Source organism: Onychostoma macrolepis, chromosome 05 (genome assembly GCF_012432095.1).
Source record: "Onychostoma macrolepis isolate SWU-2019 chromosome 05, ASM1243209v1, whole genome shotgun sequence".
NCBI lineage: Eukaryota > Metazoa > Chordata > Actinopteri > Cypriniformes > Cyprinidae > Onychostoma > Onychostoma macrolepis.
Window position 1 is genome coordinate 563,189 of NC_081159.1, and position 23,996 is coordinate 587,184.

The following is a 23,996-nucleotide window of genomic DNA, read 5'->3' on the forward strand; positions in this document are numbered from 1 at the left end:
CCTTTCGCTCAACGGGAACCTTTTCATAGTACCAGAACTAATTGTGGAACTACCCACTTTTTGGCGTTTTCGCACCGCCGGAACTGGGTGCGATTTTAGTACCGGACTGCCTTTATCGAGAACCAAATTAGCTCCTACTCCGGAGCAGGGTCTAACCAGCACAACTGGTACTACCCGTGACGTAAGTAGACATTGATTGGCCAAACGCGTACGAAAACACAAATGATGTCGCTGTCGACCGGCTTACATCACTTCCTAGTACCCACTGTCGGTGTGAATGCAACCCTTTAAATGGTACTGGGAAATAGTTCACGCAAACTCATCCCAGTACTTTAGTACTGTACATTTAGTTCTGGAACTAAAGCGGTCCGAAAGGCCCTAATGTTACTGACTTCATTTATGCTGGGTACACATTAAAAGATTTTTTAAAATCTTATAAGATCTTCAAAATGTGAGAGACCACAAACATGAGGACAAAAAAATCCTAGATTTAACCGTTTTGCTCCTATAATGTGTGGTGTCTGCATGAGTTTGTTGTTATCGGAACGATTTCAAAGTCTGGATGTGTATGATCCTCAGTCTTTTAGTATATGATGCCCAGTTTTCCTTTGTCACTATTTACAAAGTTGGTAAGTGTATGATGCCTAGTGTTTTAAAAATCTGTTAAGATTTTAAATTGTGTAGTGTATTCCAGTCTTGAGGATCACACACTAACCGACTTACAGCTCCTTCAAACAAACACAAAAGCTTCCGTTTACCTTATTTGATCAGCTCTAGGTACGTCACCTAATGTTTGTGTGTAAACACAAGCCTAAATTAAATCGGTTTACCACACAGCCATCATACCTCTTCAAAAGACTTAAACCGTGTACAAAGTCTGTATTTGAAATATCAGCAAGTAGCCTACTAGTTATTTGTGTCATAATGTATTACATCCTGAATTGCACTGAATACTACTGATATGCCTCATTTTACATAATTATCATCATCATATCTCCAGATCACTTACCGTCCAGAGACGCGCTTCCTCAGCACTACAGTAGCGTGACCGTTGGCGTAACGTCCGTTAACATTCAAAAAGACTGCGCGGGAAGAAGCCACGTGTGACGCATGCACGTTGGAATCTTGTGGAGTTAAAACAAGGCATAAAAAAAGTGAAATTTCGTTATATTAGACACGTCTTTATTTAACCTGTATTCAGGCTATGCACGAGCACATATGGCTAGCCTCAGAGCAGTAGGTATCCCCTGATAAAACATGTTGAGGAGGAAGTGTTATTTAATTTGGAAGTAAAATGCAATGTGTTGCTTATTTGATCGGTTCTACATAAATGAATGTGTATTTTGTAAAAATGTTTGCAATTGTCACTCATTTAGGCCACCATTAATACATTTGTGTGCTATTGAACAATTTTAAAAATGTAGTTATTGGATGAAAATTTTAATGTGTAAATAAATCACTGTAAAAACTTTAGAGTGCCTGCAGTGCCCTACAAACTGAACATGTTCCTCCTGGATTGGAATCTCACTTCACTTGTGAAGTCTACTTCATAAGGCACTTAAACAGTCGACTAGAACATACATAATTTTAACTTAAAACCAATGAGTTCAGTTTGTCCACAAAACTCTAGGCATAATTATAAACTAATTAATTAATAAAGGCTTTCTTACCAAAAGTAGTTTTGTCGAACCCTTCATGTATGGCATGTGAAAGTAAGTGGAATTTAAAAACTGGATAAAACTTTACACAGACACGGTCAGTAAACATTTTTATCACAACAGTCTCATGTGAACAGGTATAAAGTTGTGTGGCTCTGCTGCTGACACTGCATGCATTGCCTGGCCCATTTACTTCCATTGTAAGTGTCTTACTGTAACTGCTGAGGTTTTTGCAGATATTTAAACAAAAACCATTTTTGAAATGGCAAAATAATTTTCTGTGGTAATGGACATTAAAGCTCCACAGCTGCTGTCAACAGAGCTTCAGGTGAACCTGAAACATCCCTTTAAAGCAGCTGAAGAGATGCACAGATGAAACAGTAGTTTCAGTAAAAGTGTTAGTCTCTTCACTCATTCAAGCCGTATATAATATGTGCATGTACATATAATGTTGTCCATCCTGTTCTCTGCATCACAGATCGAAGGTGTGTGTTGGGGAAGTGGGATTGATGTATTGATTCCTCATTTGGTGCTTAAAGTTTCTTCCTCATCTTTCCTTTCTTGAAGCCACCACGACCAAAGCCGGATTTCATGACTTCATGCAGACGCTGTCTTCCTTTGGCACGGAGCTTCTTCATGCCGCCGCTCTGCAAAAACTGCTGCTTGACTTTGCGTTTGCGCTGCTTGAGGATCTGTTCGCGGTTCTTCAGCTCGGATTGCACGCGTGAGCCGCTCCGCTCCTGAGCCGGCTGCGATTGAGCTCCTCCTCGTCCCCTGCGACCTGCAGAAACCACAACACAAATACTCATGAACAAAGCAGCAGTGACTTGTAGACCTTTTCTGGTCACAATAAATTGCTCTGAAGAGGTTTTGAAGCCAGTAAGATTTATTGTTTAGACAACAAAGTTGCGTTACAGTTTGCAAAGGTAACTCCAGAATATTTGTTCTGCACTCTTTGACAATATTCGGCTGAGATACAACTATTTGAAAATCTGGAATCTGAGGGTGCAAAAAAATCTAAATATTGAGAAAATCACCTTTAAAGTTGTTCAAATGAAGTTCTTAGCAATGCATATTACTAATCATAAATTAAGTTTTGATATATTTACGGTAGTAAATTTGCAAGATATCTTCATGGAACATGATCTTAATATCCTAATGATTTTTGGCATAAAAGAAAAATGTATAATTTTGAGCCATACAATGTATTGTTGGCTATTGCTACAAATATAGCTGTGCTGCTTATGACTGCTTTTGTGCTGCAGGGTCACATATATATATGAGTTCTTAAAGGATGATCAATAGCTGTCATATATGTATTTCTAGCTCCTGAACAGATTTTTTCCATATGAGTGTTTTTCAAGCTTTAAATAGTTCACTCTGTTCTAAGCACACCGTTAGATTAATAATATTACATAATATTAGAATAGTTATCACTTAGGAATAGGCATAATTCTATGTATTATATTGAATCAAGATCAATGAAAATATTCTGCATGACATGTAATGAAATTATTTACACAGGAAGTGGAATGAGTTTAGACCACAATCTTCTGTTCTTACCGCCAAAGCCCCTCCCTCTGATCGCTCCTCCAGTTTCTCCATCCGAGTCTCTGTCATCGATCTTATACTTCTTCTTCCATTCTTCATAACTGGACCAAAGTCAAGAAACCCAACTGACAAGCGAATTTCAGCCTCAAACCTTGACAAATCCACATGACATCAACACTGAGTCTGTTAGGGCTGTCAAATAAAAATTCGAATTTTGAATATTTGTTGAATTTAAATGAAAAATCTACATTCGAATGCAAAAACTTGAATTTTAGGTGTGCATCAGGCAGCTTTATCAGTGGAGCACGAGATGCGATGAGGAGCTGCGTTGTTCATTCAAAATATTGCAGAAAAAGAGAACATTAATACGGAGATCTTTTTTATGGCAAAACCAAGCTGTTCACACAGATCGCATATTTATCGCATTTTCTATAGAAACATCTATCAGCGTTACACTCGCGTCTCACACAAGAGAGCCGCATGTTTAGAAAGCATGTAAAATTAATGCAAGTTCAACTTTTAAAAAACACGTCTCGAGACTTTGACGTTTTTTTCCATCCCACTGCATCTCATGTTTTTAAATGAAAAAATTTCTCCATGTGATTGTTTTTGGTCCTTTGTATTCAACTATACATACATGATGCTGTTATGTTTCTAATTGTTTAAACTTAATAATATTTGGTTTATAAACATTATGCACTTCACAAATGAGAGTTTGGTGCAAAAACATTCGTTTGAATGAACACAACGCATGCCGTCAATGCGACAGAAAAACGGCCAAACATTAAGATTTCTGCTTCGTTTAGATCCTCAGAGCCACTGCAGTTACATAAAAATACAGGCTTTTTTACGATAAACACCTACTAGTGTCAGAAGGCGAATTTACATTTTCATTGACCTTTGTCTGCCATTATTTATGCAGTGTCTAAAAACGGTTTCAAATACTTGTGTTGGTACGAACTGGTCTTTGTGGTGAACGATTCATTGGGGATGTTATTCATTTAAAGTAGTTATGAAATGAAAATTCACCTGATCTATTTTCTAAAAGCATGCTATAGATCTATAGAAAAATGAAGTTGATATATTTACGGTAGGAAATTTACAAAATATCTTCATGGAACATGATCTTTACTTAATATCCTAATGATTTTTGGCATAAAAGAGAAATGGATCATTTTGACCCATACTATGTATTGTTGGCTATTGCTACAAATATACCCCGTGCTGCTTATGACTGCTTTTGTGCTGCAGGGTCATATATAATAAACATTAAAGGTGCAGTAAGTGATTTTATGAGAAACAAACAGGCATCTACCCAAAATGATCGCACCCCTATCTTGTCAACTCTGCCCCAAATTCATGAACATTCTATGCAACACAGGCACCGCCCCCAACATGAGTGGACACGCCCCTTACTGCTGATTGGCTACAAGTTTTTTGGTGCTCAGTCCGTTTCTCAGAAATCGCTTAACATCATCAGATTCTGTAAAGCTGCTTTTGGAAACAATGTTATGAAAAGCGCTAAACAAATAAAACAGACTGTTTTCAAGAAGGATACAAGCTCTTCCTCCTCTTTTTGCTGTTGACCACCTGTCCACTTTCTGTCCTGATTTTCTTGTTTTTGTCCTCTTTGCCCGTGTCTCTGACGAAGCGCTTCCTCTTGCGATCCCTGCGGTGAACACGTGTGATTTCAGTATCAGCAGACAGTGCTGCATGTGGAATCATGGGAAGGAGCTGCTCACCATTTCATCAGGCTCTTGTGCTGGTTTATCGTGTTGCTCTCGTCTCCCATCAGGTCCAGAACCGCAGAAGAGGCCTGATGCTCGAAAGAGCTGCTGTCACCGCCGAGACTGAGCCTGAACACACACACACACACACACACTGAACGTCTATGCTTCCCACTGAACATGCAGAATAATGCAGTGATGCAGTCGTACCCGCGCTCGGAGTTGAAGTCTTTGGGTCTGTACGGGATGTAAAACTCCTCATCTTTTCCTGATTTTCTGGTCTTTTTGCTCTTCAGTCCGTCCGCTTCACCATCATGCTTTCGTTTTTTCCCTCCAACCACCTCTGAGAACACAGTCTGGAGAATATATGTGGACAAAAAAAATAAAATACTATCACGATTTTGATCAATATTGCGATTTAGATTTTATTCACAGACGATATGTGACCCTGCAGCACAAAAGCAGTCGTCAAGTAGCACAGATATATTTGTAGCAATAGCCAACAATACATAAAAAGAAATGTTTTGCTTGACCACATATCTTAAGTAGCTGTGAAGACTTTCACTAATTTTAACTCCTTTTGGAATACAGTAACAATGACATTAAATGACCAAATTCGAAACACACCTTCTTAATAAAACATACCATCTACAGGAAAGATGATGAACCCAGAAGATGAACATAACGCACTTGTGTCAAGAAAACGCTTCATGTGGCTTAATGCATTATAACAGTGATATTAAAAGACAGTGTATTAATTAATACAGGCAAGCAAGCCCAGAATATGAACACAGCACACAAAGTTTTCTTTATAACGGTTTTCTATGGGTTAGAAAAAGTAAAAATGTCCTATTTGTATTATGGTGCCGTTAACTTACAATGTTTATGTCAATGTTAACTTATGGTTTAGAAATCGTATAATTTCATTAGGACTTGATTCATCACAGCCCTCGTTCGGCTCAAGACTGGATGCAATCTGTTTTAAAGCATGATGTTTAGAAGCAGATGAAACGGTCCAGTCGTTAGCGTATCTGAAGCTGACCTGAAGCTCCTCGTCCTCCTCGTCTTCCTCGCGCTGCGGTTGGGTTCTGGTTACCGCGGGAACAGCGGACTGGATGATCCGCTCCGCTCGCGTTTTAGAAAACTTGTCGAGCAGTCGATCGTCTCGTGAGCGCTTGGCTCGCATCACCTCGCTGGCGCTGCTTTTGTTGTTGGAGTTGATTTCAAAGATAGTCTGAGGAAACAAGAACATGCATAATAATTCATAATATCTTGACATTAAATGTTGCATGTGCTGCAAAAACTAATACTAGATTTCCAGAACAAATACATAAACAAGGAAGTTGAATTTTTCAAACTTTGAAGTCTTGCTAATAAAACTCATTGTGAGCTCCATAGACATTTATATTAAGAGACCACAACGATGCATTGTATTTCCTTAAATTGTATTTCCTTGCACTTAAAAGGGTCCTAAGAGTCTTAAATTTACCTTCATGAAACCTGCAGAAGCCCTGCCTCATGCATGGGTCATACGGAGCCATAATGTAAGGCTTTTAGGGTGTTTTAGTCATTTTTTGCAGCTTGGCCATATAAAGCTTTCCTTTACATGAGAACAGCTCCTCATGCATCACTGAAGAATCTATGAAAGCCCGTTTCCGCCACTGAATAAAAAAATTTTTTTTTTAAAGGTAATTGCGACATTTTATCTCACAATTCTGACTTTTTTCTCAGAATTGTGAGATTTAAACTTGCAGTTCTGAGAACATACCAAGTCTTTTTTCTCCTCAGAACTGTACTTTATAACTCACAAATGCGAGTTTATCATCTCATAATTCTGAGAAAAAAGTCAGAATTGCGAGACAAAAAGTTGCAATTACCTTTTTTATTCAGAGGCAGAAACAGGCTTCCATAAGAATCAGAGTGATTGGTTTCGAACAGCATGAGGAGAGTAAACGAAGACAGAATGAGCATGTGAGCCTTCAAACAGAAGTGTGTGATGCTTCACGATACTTGACCATAAGAGGAACAACCGAATAATAAATGACGTACAGATTTAGCCTTGTAGCCCTTGATGGTGTCCACCATCAGCAGCCGGTCCAGCTCCATCGGCTCCAGTCCAGAACCTAGAGGACACAGAACAGCTCAGAACAGAACCAGTGTTCCCGCACGCTTACAGAGATCCAGACATCGTTTGCAATATACCGGTAATATCCTCACGATAAGAATTAGTCTTCCTGTGATAATAGTGATAGAGTCTAGCTGTTGACCGTGCGGAGCGACATCGCGGAAGACGGACGTGAAACTGAGGAGTTTATCACTAAACGAGGAGCTCCTTCTACGATCTGGAACTGGTTTGGTCAGGACTGTACGGTGCACAAAAAAAATCGGTCTGAATAAATGTAGTACAGTAGCACGTGTGGGATACAGTTCTGCATGTGTATGAGCCCGTTTACAAACCTGTCGTCCAACAAATAATGCCTTGCATTATAAATATACTTTCCTTATAAAAAAAATATAAGATTGCTTGAAGAACACAAACCACATGAGACCCTGGACTACAAAACCAGTCATAAGGGTCAATTTTCTGAAATTGAGATTTATACATCTGAATAAGTAATCTTTCCATTGATGTATGGTTTGTTAGGATCGGACAATATTTGGCTGAGATACAACTATTTGAAAATCTGAAATCTGAGGGTGCAAAAAAATCTAAATATTGAGAAAATCACCTTTTGTGCTCCAGGGTCACATATATTTTGTGCAATCATATGTTTATTGTCGTCAAATTTCATCAGTTAAAATTTCTCCATCTCCAATGTGCATTTTATTCAGCGATAACTCGATACCTTTGTCCATATTAGGGATTTCACGGAGTGTTGTACTTCTGCGATGCATGTGGAGTTTCTGCGCAAGAGCGCCCTCCGGCTTCCAGTATGAATTAAACAGTCATTACATTACGTGTGTACTCAGTAATGCTCACAACACCATATTTCGAGTAAAAATAGGAAAGATGATACTTTTCTCTAAAGAAACAGGATTCCCTGAATTATCGTCATTGATAGCATTATCGCAATAAATACCAGAAATATTGCGATATATTTTAAAGCCCATATCACCCGTCCCTAACCCACACTCACCCAGCAGAGGGTGAACGGCCATGGAGGACAGGTCGGTGTTCTTGGCGCGTTTGATGGACTCGGAGGAGGGGTTCGGCCGAGACTTTAGGTACTGCTTGTAAGCGTTCTCAGAGATGCGCCGGAGGTTCTGGAGATCCAGCGAGTTCTCGTGAGCCGTCAGCAGCTGCGACTCTTCATCGTCCAGGACGCTCTGAGGAACGCGGCCGAACACGCCATCAGCATCTGAAGACCAGAGACAGAGGACAGGGCGTAAATTTCATCTAACAGTAGGGGGGGGGGGGGGGGCACATAAATAACAGCCAAAATTGTGCTTGTAAGAATAGATGTGTGTACACCGCATGGAGACCGTGTTTAAATATGAGTTCAGTTCATAGGTTCACCACGCAGTCATATTATAATTATGAAATGTGACCTTGGACCACAAAACCAGTCATAAGGGTCAATTTTTCAAAATTGAGATTTGTTAGGATCGGACAATATTTGGCTGAGATGCAACTATATGAAAATCTGGAATCTGAGGGTGCAAAAAAATCTAAATATTGAGAAAATCACCTTTAAAGTTGTTCAAATGAAGTTCTTAGCAATGCATATTACTAATCAAAAATGAAGTTTTGATATATTTATGGTAGGAAATTTATAAAATATCTTCATGGAACATGATCTTTACTTAATATCCTAATGATTTTTGGCATAAAAGAAAAATTGATAATTTTGACCCATACAATGTATTGTTGGCTATTGCTACAAATATAGCTGTGCTGCTTATGACTGCTTTTGTGCTCCAAGGTCACAAATTATTTTGCGTCCTCCACATAGTATTTTAGGTTTTGTCTGGGACTGAGGACGTCTCTTATTTAGATATTCGACCGCAGTAACCCACTGATCTGCCACTTAACATCATATTGAGCAAAACCCAACACATCGATAGATCTACGATATTGGCCTAATATCAGTTCACACACAGACTCATCGCCGTGTTAGTTGGAGCGGGTGACTTAAGCTACGATATTAAACAAGCTAAGCAGTTATTACTTTTCCGTAATTTCCGTACATCTGTAGCGTTTGCCGTACCTGGTGTGTGTTCGAGGAGGGCGAGCTGAACGGGTCGACCCAGGAACAGATGAAGGTCATAGAGGTAAGGCACTTCATCAGTACACACCAGACTGAAGGCGGTTCCTCCTCTGCCGGCGCGAGCCACACGACCTGAAACACCGAGACGAGTGTTAGAGCTGCACCTCAGAGCGCTAGACGACGGTCAGTCCGATCCACACACACACCGACTCTGTGCAGGAAGAGCTTGGGCTTGGACGGGAAGTTGAAGTTGATGACGTTGTCCAGCAGCGGGATGTCAATGCCGCGGGCCGCCACGTCCGTCACCAGCAGCACCATGGCCTTGCGGTGCACAAAGCGGCCGATGTTGATCTTGCGTGCCGTCTGGTCCAGAGCGCTGTAGATGTAGGCGCAATCAATGCCCTCGACCGTCAGGACCTGCAGACACAAACACAACAGATGAACCACGAGCTGCTCAAGCATCCAGTCCTGTCCTGGTTAGGTTTAGCACCTCAGTATTTGAGCGAGCTCTTATTGCATTAGTCAAGTCACCATTATTTATATAGTGCTTTCTACAATGCAGATTGTGTCAAAGCAGCTTCACAGTATTAAACAAGGCAAGTCAAGTTTATTTATATAGCACATTTCATACACATTGGTAATTCAAAGTGCTTTACATAGAAGGAATTAAAATAATCCTAAAAAATAATCAACAATAAAAACAAGGAATTTAAAAACTAGTTGAAAATTGATTAAAATGAATTAAAATGGTTAAGAATAGAAAATGATTATACATAAAATACAGTGCGTAAATAGGGAAACGGAGAAATAGTGTGTTGAAATAGTGTTCCGTTCTCCTCTGATGCGATGCTGTCGTGACGGCTGCATGGTTACAGTTTTATCTCTAATAGTATCGATCTTGGAAGTAAAGTAGTTCATAAAATCATTACTACTGTGCTTTTGGGAAATGTCTGCACCTGCTGATGTTACATGTTTTTGTTAATTTAGCCACTGTATAGAATAAATACTTGGGGTTGTGTTTGTTTTCTTCTAAAAGAGATCTGATCTAGCAGTTTTAAGGCTTTTCTGTAAGAGAAAGTACCATGCAATATGAAATACCTTTAGTTTTGATTTCCTCCAGCTGTGCTCCATTTTCCGGGCTGCTCTCTTTAGGGCGCGAGTGTGCTCATTATACCACGGTGTCAGACTGTTTTCCTTAATCTTTAAGCGTAAAGGAGGAACCGTATCTATAGCTATACATTATAGTCCTTCACATCCGCTACGATCTCACAACTCTGGCCATTTGATAATCCTCATTAACGCAATTGATTTTGATATTACTATCAAAATCAACTGCGGGCGGCAGATCCTTTTCCGATTTAGCACCCAAACTCTGGAATAATCTACCTAACATTATTCGGGAAGCAGACACACTCTCTCAGCTTAAGACCCATATCTTTAACCTGGCTTACATATAACACATTTCTATTATTCAAATCCGTTAAAGGATTGTTAGGCTGCATTAATTAGGTCAGACGAGTCCTCTGCACAATCTGACTTTGTTGCAGCCTAGAATTAAACTGCTGGTTCGTCTGACCAGAGGAGAACGGCACACTATTTCGACACACTATTTCCCTGTTTAATACTGTAAAGCTGCTTTGACACATTCTGCATTGTAAAAAGCACTATATAAATACTGGCGACTTGACTTGTTTGCTCTCAGCACATGTCAAGGTTTTCCAGAGCATCCGCACCTCTTTGAGATACTCCACGTGATGTTTGGTGGCTACAAACACCACCGTCTGTTCCTGCGGCTTCGCCACGTTTCTCAGCAGATGCAGCAGAAGCGCTGGTTTATCATCCAACCGCAGGTGGAAAAATGAAAGCTGGAGGAGAAAAGGGAAAGAAAAAAAAATCTTGTGAATGGTATTAAGAAAACTATTAAAATGATTTTATTTAAAAATGTATACTTTTATTCATCAAGGAAGCATTAAATTGATGAAAAGTAACAGTAAAGACATGTATAATGCTGCAAATGATCTTTTGAACTTTCTATTCATCTGTGAATCCAGAAAAATAAAATGCATTACGGTTTCCACATAAATATTGGTTTAATACATGCTATCAGTCTTAATGATTTATCAGTGCATGCTTTCAGAATATTTTATTAAAGCTCCACTTCCGCAACAGCTTTCTCTTTTAACTGATCTCATCAATCCCTATTTTTCTAGACATGTTTCACCAACCAGTCCATTCACTAGGAATAAAATCAGGATCCCATCTACATCGTGAACTCTACCTTCAGCTGGTCGCTCAGTTTCGTGTCCACATCCAGACGAATGAGCACCGGCTCTGTGAGGCCTGTCGCAGAAAACACAAGGATCAAACTATCAGAGGAGCCCTCAAGCACGCCTGTGATGTCCTATAATGGGATATATGGCACGTATTAACATCTAGACTGCGATTACCAGCTCTGGCGAACTCCACGATCATTTTGGGCAGCGTGGCAGAGAACAGCAGCGTCTGCCTTGAGTCTGGAAGGCGTCTGATGATCTCCTGAAGCTGTTCTGCAAAACCCATTTCAAACAGCCTGGAGAAGCAGAACACATATGAACTCTATTCTTGAAACAAGGATTATTTTAATGAAAAAAAATGCATGTATTTAAAGCTGCAGGCCTTAAGTTTTGCCTCTTTGTCGCCATCTCTGTTTGAAAACTTTTCATTGGATATTGTTATCTAAACAGGTAACTAATCTGCCACGTTTGTTCTGACCAACTGAGGAAAAAAGCATTACAATAAATCGCGCTACCAATGGTGATTAAATCTAACGATCAGTTAGCTCATTTCACATGAAACCGTGCAAATTATTATTATTGTTATACTATGTTCTCAAATTGTTCATGTTAACAACATCAGCATTGCGTGACTCCGTGTGTATTAGTGTGCAGATTTCAGTTTCTATACAGTCTAATCTCTAATTGTAATACCATTTGAATTTCATATTAAGAAATTCTTTTAACCCAAAAGGCAAATTATTCTTCCTTCAAACTGGTTCTCTTTAAAATACAAATCTTGTGTAATCCCAGGCTATCTGTAATCAGATGCACATTTAAAACTGGAATATAATCAAATTTCAGTCACTGTTTCATAATCACATAATCCTTTCTGGATTACAATCCGCCATCAAAATGATAAATTTAATTATTCCAGCTGCTGTGAGAAAAGGCTATAAACGATCCGCCACCTGCAGGATCCTCACATGCGATATAGTCTATTAGGTGGGAAAACTTCTCGTTTACAGACGTGACGTAGTGACACGGCAGCATGCTCAAATTTCCCACAAATTCCTACCCGTACCACTCAAATTAGAAAACATTATTATAAGCTTACCGTTGTGAATTGAGCTAAAGTAAGGTGAAAGTTTTGAACACTGGCTGGTTATGTACTTGCTCAAATGTGATACTGGAGCATGAAAGCAGTCATAAGCAGCACAGCTATATTTGTAGCAATAGCCGACAATACATTGTATGGGTCAAAATTATCCATTTTTCTTTTATGTCAAAAATCATTAGGATATTAAGTAAAGATCATGTTCCATGAAGATATTTTGTAAATTTTCTATCGTAAATATATCAAAACACAATTTTTTGATTATTAATATGCATTGCTAAGAACTTCATTTGAACAACTTTAAAGGTGATTTTCTCAATATTTAGATTTTTTTGCACCCTCAGATTCCAGATTTTCAAATAGTTGTATCTCAGCCAAATATTGTCCGATCCTAACAAAACCATACATCAATGGAAAGATGATTTATTCAGCTTTCAGATGATGTATAAATCTCAATTTCAAAAATTTACCTTTATGACTGGTTTTGTGGTCCAGGGTCACAAATATTGATTTTGGATCATTTTTAACCAAAAAAGTTATGGACTGCAGCTTTAAGCTGGACTCACCTGTCAGCTTCATCAAACACCACGTACTCCACGGCCTGCAGCTTCAGGTTCATCTCCTGGATGACATGCATCAGACGGCCAGGAGTACCGATGATGCTGGAGAAAATAAGAGAACGTCACACACACCAGAGCTGCAAGATCCATTCAGATCAAACCACAACTGCAATATGGACGAGTGTGACAGAAAGTGTGATTTAATTATATAACTAAATACTGTGTTTCAGAGTGAAGCGCATCACTGTGTTCATTTACACGCGAGCAGCTCATGAGCTGGTGTTTTTAGCGTCTCTGTTCACAGTAAATGATCCATATGAACTCCATCTGCTCTGAGTTTGAGCCGCTTTAATGTGTATTTGTGAACGAAACGCACCAAACATCTTCACAAACTTGTAATCACAAAAGAGAAGCTTTAAGGGCTCCATAAGGTTTTCTGTGAAGTTTAGCATTTGAAAATTAAGAATTTATATTAGTATTATAATTTTCCAGTAGCAATGTGAAATAAAATTAATTTGATTATTTTAAATTTTTTTGTTTTACAGTTTTTCACATTTTCATTTAATAACAATAATAATAATAATAATAATAATAAACAAATACACCTGATCACACACACACACTCATACCTGACCATCTCACACACACACACACACTCACACCTGACCATCTCACACACTCGACCATCACACACCCTCACTCACGCACACACTCTCACCTGACCATCACACACACACTCACACACCTGACCATCACACACACACCTGACCATCTCACACACCTGACCATCTCACACACACACACACACCCCTGACCATCTCACACACACACCTGACCATCTCACACACACACCTGACCATCTCACACACACACCTGACCATCTCACACTCACACACACACACACACACACACACACACACACCTGACCATCTCTCACACACACACACACCCCTGACCATCTCACACACACACACCTGACCATCTCACACACACACACACCTGACCATCTCACACACACACTCACACCTGACCATCACACACCCACACACTCACACCTGACCATCTCACACACACACACACTCACACCTGACCATCTCACACACACACACACTGACCATCACACACACACTCACGCACACACACACTCGACCATCACACACACCTGACCATCACATACACACACACACACACACACACACCTGACCATCACACACACACACACACACACACCTGACCATCACACACCTGACCATCACACACACACACACACACGACCATCACACACACACACACACGACCATCACACACACACTTGACCATCACACACACACACACACACACACACACACACACACACACCTGACCATCACACACACACTCACGCACACACACACACACTCACACCTGACCATCACACCCACACACACCTGACCATCACACCCACACACACCTGACCATCACACCCACACACACCTGACCACACACACACACACACCTGACCACACACACACACAGTGTGGGGACATTCCATAGGTGTAATGGTTTTTATACTGTACTTACTGTATGTGCTATTGCCCTACACCAACCCTACACCTAAACCTACCCCTTACAGGAGACTGTGCATTTCAACTTTCCCCAAAAAACCTCATTCTGAGTGATTTATAAGCGTTTTGAAAAGTGGGGACATGGGTCAATGTCCTGAGATGTCACCTTCACCTTGTAATACCTGTCATACCCTCGTCATTATACACATCTATGTCCTGACTTTTCACAAAAAGCGCACACCTGATCACACACACACACACACACACACACACACACTCACGCACACCTGACCATCACACACACTCACTCACACCTGACCATCACACACACACACACACACACACCTGACCATCACACACACACACACACACCTCACCATCACACACACACACACTCACACACCTGACCATCACACACACACACACACACACACACACACACCTGACCACACACACACCTGACCATCACATACACCTGACCATCACATACACACACACACACCTGACCATCACATACACACACACACACACACCTGACCATCACACACACCTGACCATCACACACACACACACACACACCTGACCATCACACACACACACACACACACACACACACACACACACACTGACCATCACTCACACACACACACACACACTCGACCATCACTCACACACACAAACACACTTGACCATCACACACACACACACACACACTCACACCTGACCATCACACACACACACACTCACACACCTGACCATCACACACACACACACACACACCTGACCATCACACACACACACACACCTGACCATCACACACACTCACGCACACACACACTCGACCATCACACACACACACACACACACTCGACCATCACACACACAAACACACTTGACCATCACACACACACACACTTGACCATCACACACACACACACACTTGACCATCACACACACACACACACACTTGACCATCACACACACACTTACACACTTGACCATCACACACACACACACACCTGACCATCACACACACACACACTGACCATCACACACACACACACACTCACACCTGACCATCACACACACACACTCACACCTGACCATCACACACACACACTCACACCTGACCATCACACACACACACACACACACTCGACCATCATACACTCACACACCTGACCATCACACACTCGACCATCTCACACACACACACACACACACTCGACCATAACACACACACACACACACACACTCGACCATAACACACACACACACACACACTCGACCATAACACACACACAGGTGAAGGCACGTCTCGAGTGTGAACTTACATGTCTGGATTCTCGTGAAGAGCAGCGAACTGGTCGTCCATGCTGACAGACAGAAACGACACACACGGTGATGAAACACAATAGAGTTCAACTGATTCGAGTCACTTTATTTCTACAGCTCTGTAAACAATACAGATACAACTCAAACTTCATCAAATATGAGCGAATGAGCCCGACTCACCTGTCTCCACCGAGAACGAGCGCCGTTTTCAGACCAGTGAACTTCCCGAGCTGAAACACACACACACATTAACAATTTATTTAAGTCCACTTAAAAGAAATGATTTACAGGGACATAAATATTATTGATGCAGTTAAATAAATGTACAAAATCATGGATCAGTGGCATACAGCAGGTCTTCACAATATGAAGCATGTCATTTAATTGTTATGGTATAAATAACATCTCCGCCATATTTGGCGACTGCCTATGCTAATCGTTTAGCCCTCTTTTCGGACATCCAAAGTTGTTGAAGCCCTTTTACAACCAGCCTGTGTGTGTGTCCTAAGCTCCCAAATATGAAAACAAGTAGTCTGCCTCAATAACATATCTCTGAAATAATATTTAGGATTGGCTGGTATTTAATGACTTCGGTCATAAAAGCTTCCTCCATACTAGAGTCAAAGCAACCTCCAAAACCTCTCTATACTCCTCATTAATCACAACATCATCTACTGTACTAGCAGACAGATGAGGAAAAGTGTCAGAGTTACTACTGCAGTCCTGAAACAAACAGGATTTTACACAGGAACGTTTGTATATTCTTACCAAAGGTGATAAAGTGGTTTGATGTGTCTTTCACTAAAAGGTCCACTCCCAGGCAGAAAAAAACTACACTTCCATCATGTACTTAAAGTGCTCTATTTTCGCACGTTAATTTTGTACTTAATATAATAAAAATTATTCTTTAGTACTTCTTAAGATACACTTAAGAACATCTAAGTGTACCGAAATGTGCTATTTTGAGACACTGTGAATATGAACTAAAATGTGCTTTTAACATACTATCTCTGTATTTAAAAAAATGTATTTAGAGACCACTTGTAGTACACTTGAACCCATCTTTCATTCATTGGTGGGTTCAAGTGTACTACAAGTGGTCTCTAAATAAATTTTAGATAGTATGTTAAAAGCACATTTTAGTTCATATTCATGTGTCTACTAAAGCACTAAAGAATCATTTTTAGTATATTAAGTACAAAACTTCTTGTTCTGGGCACTGTTTACCAATAGAAATAAAACAAATTTAAAAACTTGCCCCTTTTAGACTTGCACTCTATTCATTTACTAACTGCTTGTTTTCTTTCAAATAAAATAACACTAGCTTCTCTATTCTTTTTGTATTCTATTTGTTTTCTTTTTATTTATTATATAATTGTTTTTTAAAACTTGCTATGTGTACTGCGTTAGGCTAACTGAGACTTGTCGTAGCTAGGTTGCTTCCATTGTCCTCATTTTGATAAAAGCATCTGCTAAATGACTAAATGTAATGTAAATGTGAACAGCAGCAGTACAGACCTCTTTGGTGAACTTCATGGTCTGCAGGGCGAGTTCTCTGGTGGGTGTGAGGACCAGAGCCCGGGCCCCCGTCTGCGCCTGCGGGGCCTTCAGCTTCTCAAACATGGGGATGAGGAACGCGGCCGTCTTCCCGCTGCCTGTCCGAGCCATGGCCACCACATCCTTCCCGTCCAGAATCACCGGGATCGTCTGAGAGTGGCAGAAACACCAAACATCTTCACTAACTTTCATGAGAAATGCTCATTACCAAAAGAGAAGCTTTAAGGGCTTCATAAAGTTTTCTGTGAAGTTTAACATTTGAAAATTAAGAATGTATATTAGTATTATAATTTTACAGTAGCAATGTAAAAATAAAATTAGATTATGTTATATGCACTTGCTAGACTCTTTTTTTGTACATAATTACTAGACGCTTTTTTCCGTAAATACACTTACTAGACACTTTTTTTCGTAAAATACACTTACTAGATGCTTTTTTTCATAAACGCACTTACTAGACGCTTTTTTCCGTAAATACACTTACTAGACGCTTTTTTCCGTAAACGCACTTACTAGATGCTTTTTTTGTAAACGCACTTACTAGATGCTTTTTTTTCCATAAATACATTTACTAGATGCTTTTTTTTTTCCGTAAACGCACTTACTAGATGCTTTTTTTTCCGTAAATACATTTACTAGATACTTTTTTTGTAAACGCACTTACTAGATGCTTTTTTTCGTAAACGCACTTACTAGATGCTTTTTTCGTAAACACACTTACTAGACGCTTTTTTTCGTAAACGCACTTACTAGATGCTTTTTTTCGTAAACGCACTTACTAGATGCTTTTTTTCGTAAACGCACTTACTAGACGCTTTTTTCGTAAACGCACTTACTAGACGCTTTTTTCCGTAAATACACTTACTAGATGCTTTTTTTGTAAACGCACTTACTAGATGCTTTTTCGTAAACGCACTTACTAGATGCTTTTTTTTTTCGTAAACGCACTTACTAGATGCTTTTTTCCGTAAATACATTTACTAGATGCTTTTTTCGTAAACGCACTTACTAGATGCTTTTTTTAAACGCACTTACTAGATGCTTTTTCATAAACACACTTACTAGGCGCTTTTTCCGTAAACGCACTTACTAGATGCTTTTTTCGTAAACGCACTTACTAGATGCTTTTTTTTTCCGTAAATACACTTACTAGGCGCTTTTTCCGTAAACGCACTTACTAGATGCTTTTTTTTTTCGTAAACACACTTACTAGGCGCTTTTTCGTAAATACACTTACTAGACGCTTTTTTCGTAAACACACTTACTAGATGCTTTTTTCCGTAAATACACTTACTAGATGCTTTTTCTTAAACACACTTACTAGATGCTTTTTCATAAACACACTTACTAGACGCTTTTTTCGTATATACACTTACTAGATACTTTTTTTGTAAACGCACTTACCACACATTTTTTTTCATACATACATTTACTAGACGCTTTTTTTCGTATATACAATTACTAGATACTTTTTTTGTAAACGCACTTACTAGATGCTTTTTTTTCCCGTAAATACATTTACTAGACGCTATTTTTCGTATATACACTTACTAGATACTTTTTGTAAACGCACTTACTAGATGCTTTTTCATAAACACACTTACTAGACGCTTTTTCCGTAAACGCACTTACTAGATGCTTTTTCATAAACACACTTACTAGACACTTTTTTCGTAAATACACTTACTAGATGCTTTTTTTGTACATACACTTTTTACATATATTCACCTACATTCACTAGACGCTGTTTATACACTTACTATAAACTTTTTTTGTATATAAACAGTGTTCAATTATCTCAGCAATGAATGACAGAAAGCTGGTGAAGTGACGGCAAACTGAAGTCATAGAAACTCTACTGTGGATTTTTTTTCTCTTGCCATCAGAGCAAATGTGAACACAGAAATGATATTTGTTGTAGTTTGCATTCACCACTACAGAAGTTCACCAGACTATGACAACTTCAGCTTCTGAGAAGCACAGAAACGTGAAAAGAGTCCACTCTTCAGCACATTACCTTCCTCTGGATGGGTGTGGGAACTTTATAGCCCTTCTTCATGACGCCTTTATACACCGGGTAACTGAGACCTGCGAGAAAGCAGAGCACACTGACTGAGCGACACAGATCCTGTGAATGATCGACTGATGACGACTGAGTTTCATATAGACGTCTCACCCATGGACTGAAAGCCACCGGACTTCTTCTTCTTCTTGTTCTGGGCTCGGACGAGCTCTCTGGTGTCGAGCTCCGCGTCAGAAACACACTCGGACGAAGCCGGGAATCGAGGCAGTCTTCTGCTGGACTGGGCGACATAAAGTTTTCTGTGAAGTTTAACATTTGAAAATTAAGAATGTATATTAGTATTATAATTTTACAGTAGCAATGTAAAATAAAATTAGATTATGTTATATGCACTTGCTAGACTCTTTTTTGTACATAATTACTAGACGCTTTTTCCGTAAATACACTTACTAGACGCTTTTTTCGTAAATACACTTACTAGATGCTTTTTTCATAAACACACTTACTAGACGCTTTTTCCGTAAATACACTTACTAGACGCTTTTTCCGTAAACGCACTTACTAGATGCTTTTTGTAAACGCACTTACTAGATGCTTTTTTTCCATAAATACATTTACTAGATGCTTTTTTTTTTCCGTAAACGCACTTACTAGATGCTTTTTTTTCCGTAAATACATTTACTAGATACTTTTTTTGTAAACGCACTTACTAGATGCTTTTTTTCGTAAACGCACTTACTAGATGCTTTTTTCGTAAACACACTTACTAGACGCTTTTTTCCGTAAATGCACTTACTAGATGCTTTTTTTCGTAAACGCACTTACTAGATGCTTTTTTTTTTCGTAAATACACTTACTAGACGCTTTTTTCGTAAACACACTTACTAGACGCTTTTTTATGTAAATACACTTACTAGATGCTTTTTTTGTAAACGCACTTACTAGATGCTTTTTTTCGTAAACGCACTTACTAAATGCTTTTTTTTTCGTAAACGCACTTACTAGATGCTTTTTTTTCCGTAAATACATTTACTAGATGCTTTTTTCGTAAACGCACTTACTAGATGCTTTTTTTCGTAAACGCACTTACTAGATGCTTTTTTTCATAAACACACTTACTAGACGCTTTTTTCCGTAAACGCACTTACTAGATGCTTTTTTTCGTAAACGTACTTACTAGATGCTTTTTTTTTTCGTAAATACACTTACCAGACGCTTTTTTTCGTAAACACACTTACTAGATGCTTTTTTTTTTCGTAAACACACTTACTAGACGTTTTTTTCCGTAAATACATTTACTAGACGCTTTTTTCGTAAACACACTTACTAGACGCTTTTTTCCGTAAATACACTTACTAGATGCTTTTTTCTTAAACACACTTACTAGATGCTTTTTTCGTAAACTCACTTACTAGACGCTTTTTTTCGTATATACACTTACTAGATGCTTTTTATTCGTAAACGCACTTACTAGACGCTTTTTTCATAAACACACTTACTAGACGCTTTTTTCCGTAAATACACTTACTAGATACTTTTTTTGTAAACGCACTTACTAGATGCTTTTTTGTAAACGCACTTACTAGACGCTTTTTCCGTAAATACACTTACTAGATACTTTTTGTAAACGCACTTACTAGATGCTTTTTCAGTAAACACACTTACTAGACGCTTTTTTTCTTAAACACACTTACTAGATGCTTTTTTCATAAACACACTTACTAGACACTTTTTTTCGTACATACACTTACTAGATGCTTTTTTTTTGTACATACACTTTTTACATATATTCACTTACATTCACTAGACGCTGTTTATACACTTACTATAAACTTTTTTTGTATATAAACAGTGTTCAATTATCTCAGCAATGAATGACAGAAAGCTGGTGAAGTGACGGCAAACTGAAGTCATAGAAACTCTACTGTGGATTTTTTTTCTCTTGCCATCAGAGCAAATGTGAACACAGAAATGATATTTGTTGTAGTTTGCATTCACCACTACAGAAGTTCACCAGACTATGACAACTTCAGCTTCTGAGAAGCACAGAAACGTGAAAAGAGTCCACTCTTCAGCACATTACCTTCCTCTGGATGGGTGTGGGAACTTTATAGCCCTTCTTCATGACGCCTTTATACACCGGGTAACTGAGACCTGCGAGAAAGCAGAGCACACTGACTGAGCGACACAGATCCTGTGAATGATCGACTGATGACGACTGAGTTTCATATAGACGTCTCACCCATGGACTGAAAGCCACCGGACTTCTTCTTCTTCTTGTTCTGGGCTCGGACGAGCTCTCTGGTGTCGAGCTCCGCGTCAGAAACACACTCGGACGAAGCCGGGAATCGAGGCAGTCTTCTGCTGGACTGGACGACATAAAAACACGCTCTGACTGTAATCGATCGAACCGACGATTATTATTTATTTATTCAGTTTTTAATGCCATGCCATCATCAGGGCTATTTTCATGGCGATCTCTGAATAAATAACACAAGGTATACAATTAACAAAAAGTTATAAAAGACATTTCAGACAACACTGCATCTCCAGTAAAACAGAGCACAGGTTACTCACATTAAATCACATCTTTAAGCCTCATAACGCATTCAATACCTGTGTGCTTCACATTCTGGGTCTGTTCTGACCTGAAGAACCCTTATTTTACAAAACGGTCATAACATTTTAACATTATACCTTATTGTATCTGATCAGCAACTTTTTATTAATAAGTAAATGTGAAGAAAATTCTAAGTTTTAAATATTAAGTACTACATTAAACCCTTTTTTTCTTAATTAAAATTTTGAGAAATTCTCAAATTACACATGAACCACATATAATCATTCATTATATAATTTTTCTCAATACTGATGAAAAATCTAATTTTATTAGATTAGTATATATATATATATACACACACATTTTTTTTTTTAAAGAATGAAGTTATAATCTGAAAATTACCAGTATCAATAATAACATATGAAACCTACATATTTATTTCTAATAAACCAACATCAAAACATAAATATTACTGTGAAGTATTTTCATACAAAATAAAGTAATTTTACTTGTATAAACTTGATGATGAAAATGATGCTGCAATGGTTCATCGATAAGCGTACATGTATCAAAAATACAGTGCTTCATACCTCGGTCCAAAAAGACCCGAAACACAAAATGTGTAACATATATATAATGCATGATTATACCTCTTAAAAAATAACAGTAAAAAAAAAATCTGAAATAAAATAAAGAATGTGTTTGCATTTTTTGAAGAAATGATGCATCTCTTCTGGGTCAGAACGGACCTGATGGGTCTGACAGGGTTTAGTTTTAATATATATTGCACTCTGTCATCTAAAGCTAAAAGAACACACTTTAATCTGAATTGGGACATTAACAGTTACACATCTGGAAGGGAAACCGGATTGAGTGTGAAAGCGCATCTGTCTCACAGACAAAGAACATTCATAAAACATCCTCTTTTCGGTTGTTTACTAACTGAAGTCAAACAGGGTTTAAAATAAAATCACGCTTTAAAAATTGTGAGAACAGACAGTAACTTATATGACGGACGCGATATTTTATTAACATACTGACATCTGCTGTCCTCAGATGTTCGCATTTACACACAAACAGTCTTTGATTGAAGGAAAATGAACCGATAATCAAGAGAAAACACGTTTAGTGACGATTGACTCACTGTGTCCTGATCATCTTTGACTCGTGTGGCCACTTCAAACTCTTCATCATCAGACTGGAGCTCGTGATCTCTCTTCTTCCTCCTCAGCAGCCTCTTCTTCCTCTGCGCCATCGCTAAACACCCGCTGCTATCGGGAAACGTCGCTATTTAATCGAAGAAAGCAGGCGCTCCGTGAGATGAAAACACCGGAGACGTTCGGAAACACGTGTGAAGACGCACAGAGATGACGTCAGAGAGCGAGGCGCCGCTGCAGTTCAGTGCTCTGCCGCACGGTGGCGCCACGAACAGAGCAATAATGCGATATAAACCTCAACTAGTTTGCGTTTCGCTGTCTTACATCACTTTCAAAACTGTTTCATTGAGTTTTATCGGTAAGATGTTTCATCAGCCAATCAAAATTTTTTTTTTTTTTATTCATAGATTTTCTTTATGTACAACGATATATATATATATATATATATATATATATATGCAACAGTATACATTTATTTCTTCAACACATACTTATTTTTACATTTCCTTGCATTTGTACATAACACAGCTGTACACATAAATACTGTCTATTTTGTATATTGTGTATTTTTTTTCTTTAGATATTAATTTTTTTGTGTATTGTTAACCTACTTGTTCTATTTTTATTCTTTGTCTTGTCTTTGTATGTGCTGTGGAAGCTTCTGTCACCAACACGAATCCCTCGTAGGCCATGTGTAAACACCTGCAGTAAAGCTCGTTCTGATTCTGAGTCTATGAGCATCAATAG

The 23,996-nt window shown here is 38.8% G+C and overlaps 1 protein-coding gene across 1 annotated transcript; it reads right to left on the reverse strand.

The window, feature by feature from the left end:
* Positions 1-1,755: 1,755 nt before the first annotated feature.
* Positions 1,756-23,472, reverse strand: ddx54 (DEAD (Asp-Glu-Ala-Asp) box polypeptide 54). The gene is made up of 20 exons (XM_058775255.1): positions 23,237-23,472; positions 21,775-21,901; positions 21,616-21,686; positions 17,471-17,659; positions 16,133-16,182; positions 15,952-15,993; positions 13,080-13,175; positions 11,592-11,713; positions 11,423-11,484; positions 10,878-11,009; positions 9,351-9,561; positions 9,145-9,276; positions 8,074-8,295; positions 6,986-7,059; positions 5,979-6,170; positions 5,147-5,292; positions 4,952-5,065; positions 4,768-4,878; positions 3,222-3,310; positions 1,756-2,439 (listed from the first exon to the last, which is right to left on the reverse strand). Exons 1-20 carry the CDS (start codon positions 23,345-23,347, stop codon positions 2,192-2,194), a joined length of 2,541 nt encoding a protein of 846 aa, XP_058631238.1. The 5' UTR covers positions 23,348-23,472; the 3' UTR covers positions 1,756-2,191.
* Between the last annotated feature and the right edge of the window lie 524 nt (positions 23,473-23,996).

Coding starts and splice junctions, on each gene's coding strand:
- ddx54 (XM_058775255.1), bottom strand. CDS start 23,347: ATGGCGCAGAGGAAGAAGAGGCTGCTGAGGAGGAAGAAGAGAGATCAC. Junction 5,066..5,146: donor GACTTCAACTCCGAGCGCGG/GTACGACTGCAT, acceptor GTGTGTGTTCAG/GCTCAGTCTCGGCGGTGACA. Junction 4,879..4,951: donor CACAAGAGCCTGATGAAATG/GTGAGCAGCTCC, acceptor TGTTCACCGCAG/GGATCGCAAGAGGAAGCGCT.